Raw genomic sequence first — 13,964 nt, 5'->3', positions numbered from 1 at the left:
CAGACTCGATAGAGGGCTGACTTTTGTCAACACCATAAAAAACTTGATAATTAGTGCCATTTATTAATTTCTATGATACTGAAAGCTGGAAATCCCCGAACATGTGACTCAAAGGTTAAAGTTGAACACAATGCCTTTATGGTGCTTTCATGGCTCCTCGTAAACTCCCATCTTGATCATTCAAACTCCTTTGAACAGACATGATTTGAATAGTGAACTCGGCTGCTCATTCAGTGCCTCAGTAATCAAAACTGGAGGCTGGCAGTTTTTCGCAAATGTTGGTTAGACGTATAAATCCAAGCAACGCTGTCGAGCTTTGTACTAACAGGAAGACTACTGGGGAGAAATCGCGCTACCAATAATAGAAGCGGTATTATGGTTGATTTTTTTGGCTAAGTAATGCATATAGAGCTACATGGCTTCCATTTGCTCCCCTAACTCAACATTTATTTTCAGTAGATGTAATAACAAAGTCTGTTATCTTTAGTTTTAGTCACTATCGTTAAGGTTGTTGTTAATTCCGGATATTTCTGAGGAGCTTGAAAGCATCTCGCGTCACGCAAATGGCGGACGTTGTAAACAGAGCCAGCAGCTTCTCAGAGGCCAAAGTGAAACAGCTCTTTTTAAGATGAATAACGTAGAATATGAGCGCTTGGATAGTCTGGAGGGCTGGGTGGCCGTTAAAAGCAACATATTTGAAGAAACGGAGACGTTTAAGTTGGGCTTTATCGTACAGTGGAATGTCATCGAGTGTAAGTTCGCGGTCACCTGCCACAACCGGACGTTACAACGACAGAAACGCAAATCCGAGGTTGTCGTCGGGGACCCTCCGATGAGCTGGGCTGGACTTTTCTCCGTGAACGATCTGAAACACATCCACCAACAGTTTACATGCGTGGCAGACATCCTGGGGGCCTGTTTTCCGGATTTGTCGGAGTTTGAAGAGGGCAACATTTGGGACTTGCTCTTCCTGAATCGCAGGTCGAGCCCCGAGGACGACGACGAGAGGGATTTCGATGCGCCGTGTCGGAAACTGGAGAAATATTTCAGCGCAGCCATTGACCTCTGCGGACGGAAAATAGTTCTCGATACGCTGTTCGCCCAGGATGAGCGAGATGTCGAGGAGTACTTTGAAAACCTGCAGGAGTTCAAGAGGAAGACCATGCAGGAGGAGATGTCTAGGGCCAAGGGTCACCTGCGGCAGGTGAGGGGGGGTGTGGTCGGGGTTAAATGAGCCACAGGTGCCCTCACATCAGCATGACCCTGTGCAGCGGCCATGGGTGAATGTATACACCTAGCCAGTTTATCACACCCTGGTAAAATCAGTGCTGTCTAATACAACTATCCTGCAATACCTTCCACTTTGGGCTGTAACTTGTGCATCCGTTTAGACACACCCTCACAGAGGGGTGTGTCTAATGTTTTATCAACCTCATTTATATCACTTCAGAGTATAATATTAGTTATAATTATTATAATTAGTACGTTTTTGTAAGTACTGTACCTAAGTACTGTGTTGTGGTACTTTACTAGAGTATTTCCATTTCATATCACCATATACTTCTACTCCATTAAATTAATTAAGTAGTTAAAATTTGCTCCTCTTTTACCAGCTGCATCATTAAAGTGATGCTCACACATTAATGCATCAATGATTATTATACAAGTGTAATGCATATTATTCTGAATTCAATTGTTCTGCATAATAAGTACTTTTACTTTTGGACCTTTATATTCTGATGCTAATACTTTTGTAGTTTTACTAAGTAACATTTTGAATGCAGGACTTTCTGCACTGTGTTATTGCTACTTTTACTTTAGTAAATAGTCTGAGTACAATGACAGTTTCAACAAATACTTTGTCCAGGACTGCATTGGTTTAGCGGTGTATTTACAACTCTTACTGTACTGTTAAATCATTATTAGATTGCTGATAAAGAAACACAGCACAGGTTTGCTTTGCTCATACAAGTGTATGATCTTGAGCAGTGCTTTACAAATCCCAGCACTGTTTGGCTTGTCCCTGCCTTCTTCTAAACCTCTTGCCTGTATGCACCACAGCCTAGTAGAGGGCATCTATGTTGCACTCAAATATATGTATTATATAATATTTTCAGAAGGAATGTGTCACTTGAGTAAAAGAAAAAGGGATTGCGGATTTTGTAAAGCTTCAGAAATCTAAGCTTCGAATGTTACCATGCAGGACTAGCACCACACAGTGGTATTACTAGTCTGAAAGTAGGCCTATAATGACACAGCAAAGCCTTGTTGTCCAAATGCTCTAGATGTTGCAACACCACCAGCACCGAGGTTCGTTTTTTAGCCAGTGAGCTTTGTCTGCCCTTTAAAATTTATTAGAATTAAAGTGATTTGAACAGAAATGTAACATAACCCTTCAGGATTCATTTTGCACAGTCACCATCTCTGTTACAACCTACACCAACTAAACTCAGTCTCCCCTGTACCGAACCGCATTTCAGTTATTGATTAAGCTGACCTAGGTGCACACAAGGTCTGTGGTGTATCGGGGTGTCACAACTTGAAACCCTTGACGTGAAATGGCTTGTTGATAGCAGATTTGAGGAGGCAAATTAGTTTGACTTCAGCGGTTATACCAGGAATCCAGTGGTACTGAACCACTAACCTCTGGCTTCACCAGTCAACCTCCAGGCCACCTGGATATGAAAGTTTTATTTTGAAAGGACTAATGACTGATTTGATTGTTGTGGAAAACAGTTCCCTGCATAAATGTTTGTTTGTTGTCAGTTCATCTGAGATATGAAAAGTCATGCAGAGCAATAACTAGAGGCTGTGAGCTCAGAGTAAATCAACCTAATGGTGTTTATGTCCTCCACGTTTACAGCTGCTGCAGAGTCATGGCAGTGCAGACCGAATGGTTGTGCTACTCAGCATCTATGACGAAGAGGACCAGGCCTACCAGGACCTGGTCACTGTGGCCACCACCTTCTTCCAGTATCTGCTGCAGCCTTTCAGGGATATGAGAGAGCTGGCCTGCCTCTACAAGATGGAGATCCTGGTAAACACAGCTATATATTTAGCCACTGTGGACTTTTTAGGATGTGGTGAATTCATATGTACAGAGGACACAGTTTACAAGTTGTTTTGATATCTAAATATTTAATAATTCTCATCAGGCACTGAAATATTTTAACAAAAATTAAAAAACATAAATACACATTTACAGCTCCACAGCATATTTCAAACTTGTAAATGCTACATGATGCTATGCCATGTATTATACTGTATACTTGCAGTGAAGACTGTCTTCCTTCTATTATTACAGCTATTAGTAAGACTTGTGGCCTTTTTTGATAGTGAAAATACAATATTTGTGTATAACCTAACCCTATACACATGGTGATGGATTGATGCAGTTTGATATTTCTGTTTCATTTAAGCAACATTTTATCTTCTTAACTAAACTGACTTTGACTAAAAGCTGAACTTTATTTATATGTGGGTTAAGTATCTGTAAGAAGTCTGCATTAAATCACTGAGTGTAAAGTTGTCCACTGTTTGTGCTCCCTGCAGAAGTCTTTGGAGTTTGAGGACTTGGGTCCCAAGAGAATTGCAGCTCTGGAGAAGGAGGCAGACGAGTGGAGAACGAAAGCAGAAGACGCAGTCGCCTCAATTCAGGACATCACTGTCACCTACTTTACACAGACTTCAAAGGCTCTGGCTGGTATAAGTTGCTGTGTTTATTTCTCTTAATTGCGTATGGATGAATTAATTAATGACTTTTATGAGTCATTCATCAACACACGGGGGAAAAAAAGTGCTGTAGGGTCACAAGTTGCATTCAAACTGCAGACAAACAACACATTATTGATATATGTGACCTAATAGTCACATAATTAAAAAGGCAAAGTAAAATATGCATTGTCAATTTCAGTTAATATTTTGAGATGCAGACAGTAAATTGCTGAAAAAAGTCACATGGTAGAATTAACTGCAAAGAAAGAAAATGAATTAATGTATTTTCTGGTCCTTCCACATTTAAATTAAATCTAAGATTTTAACTGTTAGGCGCCCATCTTTGATTTGGGTGAAGCAAACATTTTATATGAAACCAAATGCATCAGGATAAGGTCAACAAACTATTTGCTTGGCAAATGTAGTTATGTTTCTAGACAGGTGTAAGGAAAACTCACACCAGCCCCTGGAACAACACAAACTGAATACAGCTAACTTTGTTAAGTATTAACAGTATTAATTGGTGGTTTCTTTCGGGGTAATAAAGAGTATACTGTATTTGCTTTTGCCATGATGTGGGCATACAGCACATAACAGACCCCTGTGTACATAAACTTACAGGTATGTTAAAGCAGATGGAGGAGGATAAGTGTCGTTTTGGAGCTGCTGCCTGGGCGTCTGCAGCTCCCAGACTGGAGAAACTACGCTTCTTACTGGCCAAAGAAACCCTGCAGCATATGAGAGCAACAGAGATGTGCCTCAACCGCAAGAAAGACAGCATCAGAGAGAGGGTGTGTGTCTTACATTTTTTTTGATGAACATAAACCGCAGTGTTTTCACTAGTGGTTCTGTAATTAGCATATTCCATAATGTTTTATTGGACTCTGACACAGCTGTAAGGCTGTCAAAGGCTTTAGCTGTCATTTAGACCTGTATTCCCAGTGCCAAGGCCAACACTGCTTTTGTAGTGGTTGTAAGTATGAAGAGATGTGGCACAGTGCCTACTTGCCCTACTGTGTCTTTGACTTGGTATTCCAGTCTGATGTGAATCTCTGGCTGCTATAGTCCTTTGATCTATTTATAAAGCCTCTCTAAAAACACAGAGAATCCCATGGATACTCCTCCAAAACCTGCATGCATAGATAAGAGAGTGTGCCTGTGTGTATATACATACTCAAAACGTGCCAGCCTCATGCATATCTGTGACTACAGGGGGCCATATTTGTAATGTTAGGATCACAGTATTTTAGGAAAACCATAGTGAAGTACTTTCTGCTATAGGGTGTCGTGCTGTGTATTTGAGCTTTTCAGAGGAGAACAGCACCTTCACCTTCACATGGCTGCATTATTCATCCGATTAAGGTCCTTAAAAAACAGTTTTCAGGATGCTGGCAGTGTCTGTGAAATCAACATGAGCCTTGACAGAGACAGCTGTGTGTGAGCGTTTATGATGAGATCTGTAAACTACACCTACTCTCTCTCGCTCTTGTGGCAGCAAAAGTGGGTAGCTCTGCCAGTGCGCTGGTGTTCCTGTGGATGTCACAGCATGACTCCTTTACATTTACGTTTAGATTGTGTGTTTATGCATGTTTGAAATGAGTTGGATGTAATCCCGAATTAATTCAATCTCTGCAGCTCATGTGTTGTATCCAAACAGTGTGTGCATTCATACCTAAAGGACATAGATGTGCTTTGAATCATTAACTACATATCAAGCATACTTAACATGATTTGCACTACCTTGCAGGTAGGTGTTGGTTTCAGTTCATTTCATCACAGTATGAAAGTCAAATTGCAGAGATTAGACTGGCTTGAGATAAATTATCAATCACAGACCCTGAGCTTTATTTTTATGTCAGATTTTGTTTTTTTCACCTAGTAATGTGGTTAAAAGCAGAGTCTATTTTAAAAAAAACTCCCTGTTGTCTTGTTCAAGGACACCCCCACCTCCAGAATTTGAGTCTACTGTCAAAAAGCAATGAAATAATAAGTAGCAACTTGAACCCAGCAAATAAACGATGGGAAAAGTACTATAGAGGATAATGTGGTGGATTTCTTTCACTAAACAGGTTTCAGTTTGACAGCAGACTCTTTAAGTATAGCTCGTTCAATGTAGCTTTGAACACAGAAAGAGGAGGGCCTCACCATCTCAGAGAGAGTGTATCAGGTCTCATGTCTCTGATAGTTAAGGTAAACCACATACTTAAATGAATGGAAACCAGCAGCTAAATCAAGACATATAGCCTGATTTAGAAGATGCCAGCAGTATGATCCTTCAATGGGGTTGACCTGACATTTTTCTGTTGTTGTGGTGCAGCTGAGCAGCCTGTCTGGCAGAGTGCAGAGCCAGAGAGCTGATTCTAGGTCTGTGTCTGAGGATGGCCAGAAGCAGGACACAGTGGACCAGCTGGAGCTGCAGTTCTATGAAACCCAACTAGAGCTGTACGACACCAAGTTTGAGATCCTGAAGAATGAGGAGCAGCTGCTGGTGGCTCAGATAGACACAGTGCGACGGCAGATTAAAGGTAAACTTACAGTGCATTTAAGCAGCGGAGAGCTGAACTGCTATTTATGGAAAGAGGGAGTTTGAACCATACCACCACCTTTTAAACAAAATTACTGTAAAGCACTGTGCACAACAACTCTAATAATACTCATAAATCATAACACCAGAAGATTTAAGTGCAAAATAGTGAAGTGCAGAGCAGAGAGAAGAGGTTCAGGGTTGTCTTTCACTGTGGAACTGTAATTGGAATCAAAAGGTCCCCATGCTAATTGCCATCTTTGCCTGAATTTGAATTAATATAGAAATACTCTGAAGGCCTGCAAAAATAGAAATTATTCAAGACAATGCTTTGCAGTAGAAAAGCCCTGCACTTAATGCTAGCTTACCAAAAGGGTCAGGTCACTGAAGCCAGGACTGGAGCCTCTTTTTCTAGCCCATATTTCTTTCACATTTCGACAAACTGCCACCATTAAAAGTACGCCAAATTAGCTAGTAGCAGTTAATATTCAAAGTGTACCCATGGATGTTAATGTTTGTACTTACTGAAGAATACTGAAGAATAGCTGGTGATTCTCAGGCAGGTTCTGGAGTTATAAGGAGCACTTTCTTTCTTTGATTTCTATGCAGAAATCAATGGCCAATTGGCGATAATGAGATGTGTATATTCGTGAATAATGCCTGTGCGTTCAGATCTGACTGAGTTATTATTCAGAAGGAGCACAAAGGAGAACAATTTTGGTGCAAATTGTTAAAATCTGGTACCAAGGCCAATTTATGGGCTGTCCAAACTAGTTCATAAAATGTGTTGTCTGTCAGACATCAAAAATGTTCAGACCTGTTCTGAACGGCCGCACTTAGAGACCTAGTGAAAAGCTGGCTGAGAAAGGGGACGCATAATATCTCCTAGCTATAACAGCTCTTTTTTCACCTCTGTACACCTGAGCAATCACAGTGTGAAGTGGTTGTGATCATCCAACAAGCAGATCGAACGGAGTAGTGGCCCCGACAGGGTTTGAAAGTCTCTTAATTGCCTCCATGAGGTGTGTGTGTGTCAAAGCCACTGCTGCTGCTCCTTGCCAGTGCCTAAACTACAATAACTTCCCATTGTTTTCAGAACATCAACATGCACCTATCCCTTTCACCTCACTCAGTATCTTTGCCTCTCCTGCATCCGTCCTCACTGGGGAGGTGCTCCCCACAGTTTGAAAACCTCTGGTATGGAGGTAAGGGAGGAAACTATGTTTAATTTTAATCTCAGTTTTAATTTGGTGATCTGGCCCTTTAAAAACACTTGTGTGTGTGGATACGTCAGTTTAATTGGAAGGCATTACACTGAAAGGTGTCTCCGATATGAAACACGCCTCACAATATTATTGTGCATTTTATTTACTACAGTAGAGTTGATTCAACACCTCCCAGACACAGTGTCAGTTATTAAAAATGACACAATGTTTATTACAGAACTGCTGTACTGGATTACATTATGTACAGGGTTTTTGTTTTTCTGATCACTTAGTGTATTGTGCATGGCTTTTACTTTGGGGAAATATTTTGTTCATGTAAATATTTCCCTAATTACTCCCCCTGGGACATGGGATGTTTGCTTCCAAGTTGTGTGTATGTACATGTGTGTGGTGTCTTTGGCTGGTTTCAGGTTTATTTTCCCAACTGCTCTGAGTTTATGGCATATTTCAAAGTTGATACTGTAAATAAAAGGCTCGTCAATGCCATTTTCTCTTATCCCATGAAGGACACTAGTTTCCCTGTTGACAAAAAGAAAGTTGATCAAAAAACAGAAAATAATCAGATTTCTTCAGTGTATTTAACCTTCATGACAGCTCCGGTTGACATCAGGGTGAGACCTGTGCTCTGTTTTGTGTGAACTTGGTTTGTTTGTCCAGCATAAAGCTTTACATAGTTTACATAGAAATACAGTACATACTTACATCATTGAGACATTGTGGTGACAACAGAGAAGTTGGTTTTCGAAATATTGTGTGAAGCATCATGACACTGAAGAGGTGTAACTGTATGAGTTGCAAGAGTTCGTGATGAACAGGTGAGGAGGTGTCAGAGTGACTGGACTGCGGTTCGTGTTTCAGAGCTGAAGGACGAGGTGGTTTACTATGATGTCTGTGAGGATCCGGAGGAGCTGCAGAGCATGGTCCACACAGGTATCCATCAAACAGACCCTCCGGCCGTCAGTCAGCTCAAAAGACGCCTACAGACCTTGGAGACCAAGAGAGGCAACATCTGTGCCCGGCGAGCTTATCTCCGCAACAAAAAGGTGTGGGCGAATACCACTGACGTTCATTATTCTCAGAAGACATTCTGCCTCATTAAAAATGATATTTAGTGACATTTTGGACCTTTTTGACAGCAAACGTATTGATCACAGTAGTAGATTGGAAATAGTTGGAAATGTTAAGGAAAGAATATAGTGTCATTTTCCCCACAGTCTATTCTCTACATGTCCCAAATTGTTTTAAAGGTTGTTTTTACAACATTGTTTTATTTTTAGCTCACCGAGTAATTCAAGTACAGCTGGTGCAATTGGCATTTCTCCTTCCCCCGGCTGTATGCTCTTTCATCTGATTAAAACATTTTATTGCTCAGAACAAAGTGGGAAAAACCCCCTGTTTAGAGGCTCCCATGAATTGCGTCTAGTAATCCACAGGGTACAAGAGTCACATGCATGAATATTTAGCAATGCAGTAAGAAAGATTGTGAATTTATAAAAAGCTCTCCTAATTAACTGAGACATTATTTGCTCCTCATTGTCAGTTTAAGTGACATTTTCTGAACCTTGAAGGAAGTATTTGTCCAAACACCCACTAATGTCTGACTATGTTGTGTACATGTCAAACTGTAGTTGTGCTTTTATATAGTGTATAAAAATGTTAATATATAGTATATTCATGTTTGTGGGTGTCTTTAGGATCAGTGCATGGATGCCCACGAGCAGAAGCAGCTGGCAGGCAAGCAGAGCTCTAAAGTCTTCAGCCAGCATCATCAGGTCCACCTGGTACGTCACCACAGCAACAAGACGACCCACAGAGATGCTCTGACACCGGCAGCAGCTGCAAATTAGACTGGATCCAATTCTGTTTGTCTAATACCTCTCACTGTCTCCCTCTGTTGTCTGCAGAAACGAGAGAAGAGGAAAGAAGAGGAGCAGAGGAGGAAACAGTGGGTGGACCAGGAGCGGGAGAAGACTCTGAGCAGATTACGATCCTTCAGAGAGGTCAGGCTCTCTCATTGTCTCTGGTCTGCCTCCCCCTGCAGCTTCTACTCTCTTAATAAAACCCCAGAGGCTCCTGCTTCATACCAGCTTAATTCAATAGTTCACCTCAAAATTAAAATTCAGTTATTAACTGCTCAAGCCCCCACATCACAGGGAGCTCTGATGACCAGGTGCTGTGGTTATGGACATGCTGTCTTTCAATTTAATGTAATTCAATTTTATTTATATCAGGCAAAATCACAACAGAGGTTATCTCAGGGCACTTTTCATAAAGAGCAGGTCTAGACTGTACTCTTTATAATATAATTTACAGAGAGCCAACATTCCCCTGTGAGCAGGGCTTGGCAGTGTGTTGGATTATTTGCATTGGAGAGATGTTGAAATTAGATTTAGTTTGACTCAAGCCAATAGTATCGGTTGATATTGAATACTCAGGATTTTTAGCAAGGGTCCCCCACATTAAGATGTTAAAGATGTTCTGGTGGTGGAATATTTTACAGTTGAACAATAAACATATTGTTCTGAATGCCACACTTCTATCTGTTCTGCTCCAATCTTCTCTGCAAACTTTTGTGTGGCGGTAAACAGTGGAGTCACCTGAAACTGCTATGTGATGTTGACACTGTCAGTAACAGGGCCAACCAATGTTTGTTAGTCCTTCTAAGCAACTCTGATGGATATTGGTGTTAGTTGATGAATGATTTTTGTTTTACCTGCAACATAATTTCCCATAACAACTAACACTTTTCAGTTTCTTTGTAATTAGTACCAACTTGCAACCTCCAGACCTCTCTTGGAAACACCCTTTAATTCTGTGTAATTTACAGCTAAATCCCAGTTAATGTTTAGGAAATTATGAGGAAAGTTTCCAAGAAATAAGCTATAAAAAGAAAATACAGGGCCCATAAAATAAAGTATTACAGAAATCACTCATTTGAGACAAACTAGTAGCTACGAAGAACTTAAAAATGACTTAGTAAATGAACTAGATGGTGCAGCTCAGTCCAGAGCAGCTACTGAGTGGTTCTACTGGTGAGATTGTTTTGTCAAGCAATTCTTGTTTTAAAATATCATCCCAGGATTTAGTTTCTCCTCCTGTCAGCATCCTGATTTCAGATTTTTGTGCCATTTTTGTGTCACTTCAGTTAAATCTTAAGTCACAGTGGGACCTATTCAAAACAAAAGAGCAGTGAATTATTGTGTGTGCATCGTCTTGTGCCTTTGCCGTCTCTCTCAGAACATTAGATAACGTCCTCATTTCTGAAACTATTTTTCCCCCTTTCCTTACATCCTTTTCAAGAAGCGACAGGGCCAGTACATCCTGAAAACTCCTCAGTCCAGGATGTCTCCTTCAGAAGTCCTGTGTCCCTCCCAGCCGCTGTCCATCATCAGCCTCGGCCCCTCTCCCTCCTCCGAAGGACCCTCTCCTTCTGTCTGTCCTGCACCTAGACGCAATAAAGCACCCAAGAAACAGAAGCCTAAAGACATCCCTGTTCAAATCTATGCTGCACCGCCGCCTCCAACAACAAATATCCCTACTGCACCTCCTCCTCCGCCGCCTCCCCCACCACCTCCCCCACCACCTCCCCCACCACTGCCTCCTGCCGTACCTCCTCCAACCGCCCAAACTTCCTCTGAGGACACACCAATGCCTCTCAGCGAAAAAGAGGACCCTCCTTTCCCAGCCAAGAACATGCTCAAACAAAATATAGGTGAGAGTGAAATACATACAGTTTTATTATTCTGTTAATGTGTCTGTAATTAAAGGAGACCAAAGGATAAAACATTTTGATGTCCATTTATTAGAAAAATACAATACAGATGGAGTAGGATGTGTGAGTTTGTCTGCCTACAGGGAAGGTTGTGTTTGTTTGTTCCATAGGAAAGTGTGCTTAGGGAGAGAGAGGGAATATGTATGTGTGTGTGTGTGTGTGTGTCTGTGTGTGTCTGTGTGTGTCTGTTTGTGTGTGTGTGTGTGTGTGTGTGTGTGTGTGTGCGCGCACATGCCTGTACATAGTGTTCTGTCCTAAATTCCCAACTTCCCCCATGAGGCCAGGGGAGGCATTTTACCTTAGTTGTAATCCTGCTGATGCACACTCTCAGCTCCACAGAGACTGTAACGTCCAGCACCACTTCATTTTTTGGAGCTTTTGTGAAATGAAAGTCATTCAAGAGGAAGCTTGTTTTTAAAAATGAATAGAGATTGTGCACCAGTGAGAACTCGGTGAAAGATCTGTGCAGTCTGCTTTTGTGGTGAAAAACTTTAGATGCTTCATCAGTTGTGACATTAAAAGTGACAACTGCAGAACTACCAAGAGTACCTTCTTCACTTCCAATGCAGTTTCTGCCATCATCGCAAAAGTGTCTGTTCTCATTTATTGTTGTATTTCTTTAGGAACAATGGATGAAGTGTTGGCCTCACTGCAGCGTGGACAGATTCAGCTTCGAAAGGTCCCCACTACCAGGACAGCGACCCCTGCTCTGGACCCGAGGAGCAGTCTGATGACTGCCATCCGACAGGGGGTCACCCTGAAGAAGGTGAGATGTTCTACAGAAATCCCATACATGGATCCAGGTCACGTTAACAGATTCATTATTAACTTCCAAGCTGTATATATTTTACATACAGCTCGGATGTTCTGATAAAATTGTGATGTGTGAGCACATTCACATACTTAACAATTAATTGTGTTTGTTTTAAAAGGGAGTTTACAAGTCTCAAATTTAATTTGGTGAAAACTGCAGAAACCCATTAATATGGAACCGTAATGAGAAATGGTATAATGTCGTGCTGTAGGTGGTTCCATCACGCGCAGAGGTCCCAAACAGTGGAGACAACGAGCTGGAGCGCAGCATCAAAGCTGCCATGATGAGGATGAAGAAGGTGGCAGCCGACTCTGATGAGGAGGACAGAGGAGATGACGAGACACAGAGTACAGACTGGGACAGCTGAGCGTGCGCGCACACACACACACACACACATACACCAATGAAGCTGCTCTCTTATGTTGTCCCTGCTCTATTTTATCCAGCTTATGTTGCAGCCAAATTTTCACCAGAAAGCGTCTTTGTCAGGGGCAGGATTATGTTTCCTCTGACGTAAACATTGCAGGTTGTTGATGTTGTCACACAGTAATTGTATTTTTTTTTTTTTTTTTTTTAAATAGCGGTGAGATGGTGAAATACATGAAAAACTGCTTAAATCCAACTAGCCAGCAAGTGGCAGAGTCAGGATGTAGTCTCCTATGAAGCAGTTGGCTTGCAGAAATCCCAAACTGAGCGAATGAGGTGTTGTGCTTCAACACTTATTTATGAAAAAAGCCAAGCAATAGGTCTGTAGCACTGTGTGTAAATGATTGAATTTCTGGAGGCCTTTTGTGAGACTGTCACCCAGCAGGGGAAGCCTGTGCTGCAGGCACAGACAACTACACTACACAAGTCCACTATCACAATTACTCATTTGTCTCACATTGCTGAGTCTATACTCTGTTATTCTGAATGTAATTAAAACCGAACAACTGTTTTTTAACTTGACTTTATCCTAACAAAGGGCTACAGTAGTTTTTGGGTTTTATTACTAAACAAAGGAAGAGTTATGTTCTGAAGCGCGGTGTTAATTATTTACAGCCTACCTGTCTGTCTGTATTAGAGGCTGTCTGATGTCCTGTCCCTGTTTTTCTGTTTGTGTAAGAAAAGTGTGAATGTGTTTAATTTTGGTGCAATTTATACATGATCTGTTATTTCCTCTTCTTTGATGCCATAACAAATGAAGTGACAAAGAAAGAATGCTAGATTCATTTTTTATGTAACCAATGTCCTTCTAATGATGAAAAATACTCTTTAAAAAGCTTGCTGACAGGTTATTGTTATTGCTTAGAGCAAACTCTGTACTTATGTCCTTTGAACCTGTGACAGAGCACTTGACTTACCTGAACCTTTCAAAAAGACAAAGTTGTAATGTATTATGCACAAATTACTGTATGGCAAACAGCATAAAATGGATTACAGAAGAAATTACTAATTATTGCACTTTGTTTTCAAACTTCTGATTCTACAAAGATATGAAATTTATTCCAGCCTGTTACAGAGGAGCTGTGGGCTGATGATGGCTGAGGCTGAAACGCACTTTTACTGCTGTGTTTTAATAATAAATGAAGACACGTAAGATCATAAAGATGAATTGTGGGCAGTTCCTTTTTCATTCAAAATTGGTCTGAGATCTTTTTTTTTTTTTTTTGGCTCATGCTGTTCCCTGATCTGCACAGGTTAGCTGTATGTGGTCCATAATGAAACCCCCACTCTTTAAATGAGTCACATCATCTAAAAAGGTGTCTTCTCAACCTGTGCCGATGAACTCCGGTGAGTGTGCTTTGGCGATTTGTAGCCCACATGATGATGAGTCATATTGTAATATCCATCCTGGCAGCCGTCGCTCTCGCATCTCTCTCCTGCAGTGACAGCTCAGACATCCCCAGCCAGTTGTGATTGGGTTTATTCAGC

At 41.2% G+C, this 13,964-nt stretch overlaps 1 protein-coding gene across 1 annotated transcript; it reads left to right on the top strand.

Moving 5' to 3' along the window:
* The first annotated feature begins 538 nt into the window (after nt 1-538).
* Nucleotides 539-13,638, top strand: LOC139627856 (WASP homolog-associated protein with actin, membranes and microtubules). The gene is made up of 11 exons (XM_071489011.1): nt 539-1,204; nt 2,864-3,037; nt 3,553-3,703; nt 4,336-4,505; nt 6,032-6,239; nt 8,323-8,507; nt 9,159-9,245; nt 9,369-9,464; nt 10,765-11,176; nt 11,860-12,002; nt 12,262-13,638. Exons 1-11 carry the CDS (start codon nt 629-631, stop codon nt 12,415-12,417), a joined length of 2,358 nt encoding a protein of 785 aa, XP_071345112.1. The 5' UTR covers nt 539-628; the 3' UTR covers nt 12,418-13,638.
* Nucleotides 13,639-13,964: the final 326 nt, after the last annotated feature.

This window comes from Trachinotus anak, unplaced genomic scaffold (genome assembly GCF_046630095.1).
Source record: "Trachinotus anak isolate AG129_WGS33_773 ecotype Australia unplaced genomic scaffold, CSIRO_AGI_Tana_v1 ptg000011l, whole genome shotgun sequence".
NCBI lineage: Eukaryota > Metazoa > Chordata > Actinopteri > Carangiformes > Carangidae > Trachinotus > Trachinotus anak.
This window is presented reverse-complemented; position numbering and strand designations above follow the sequence as displayed.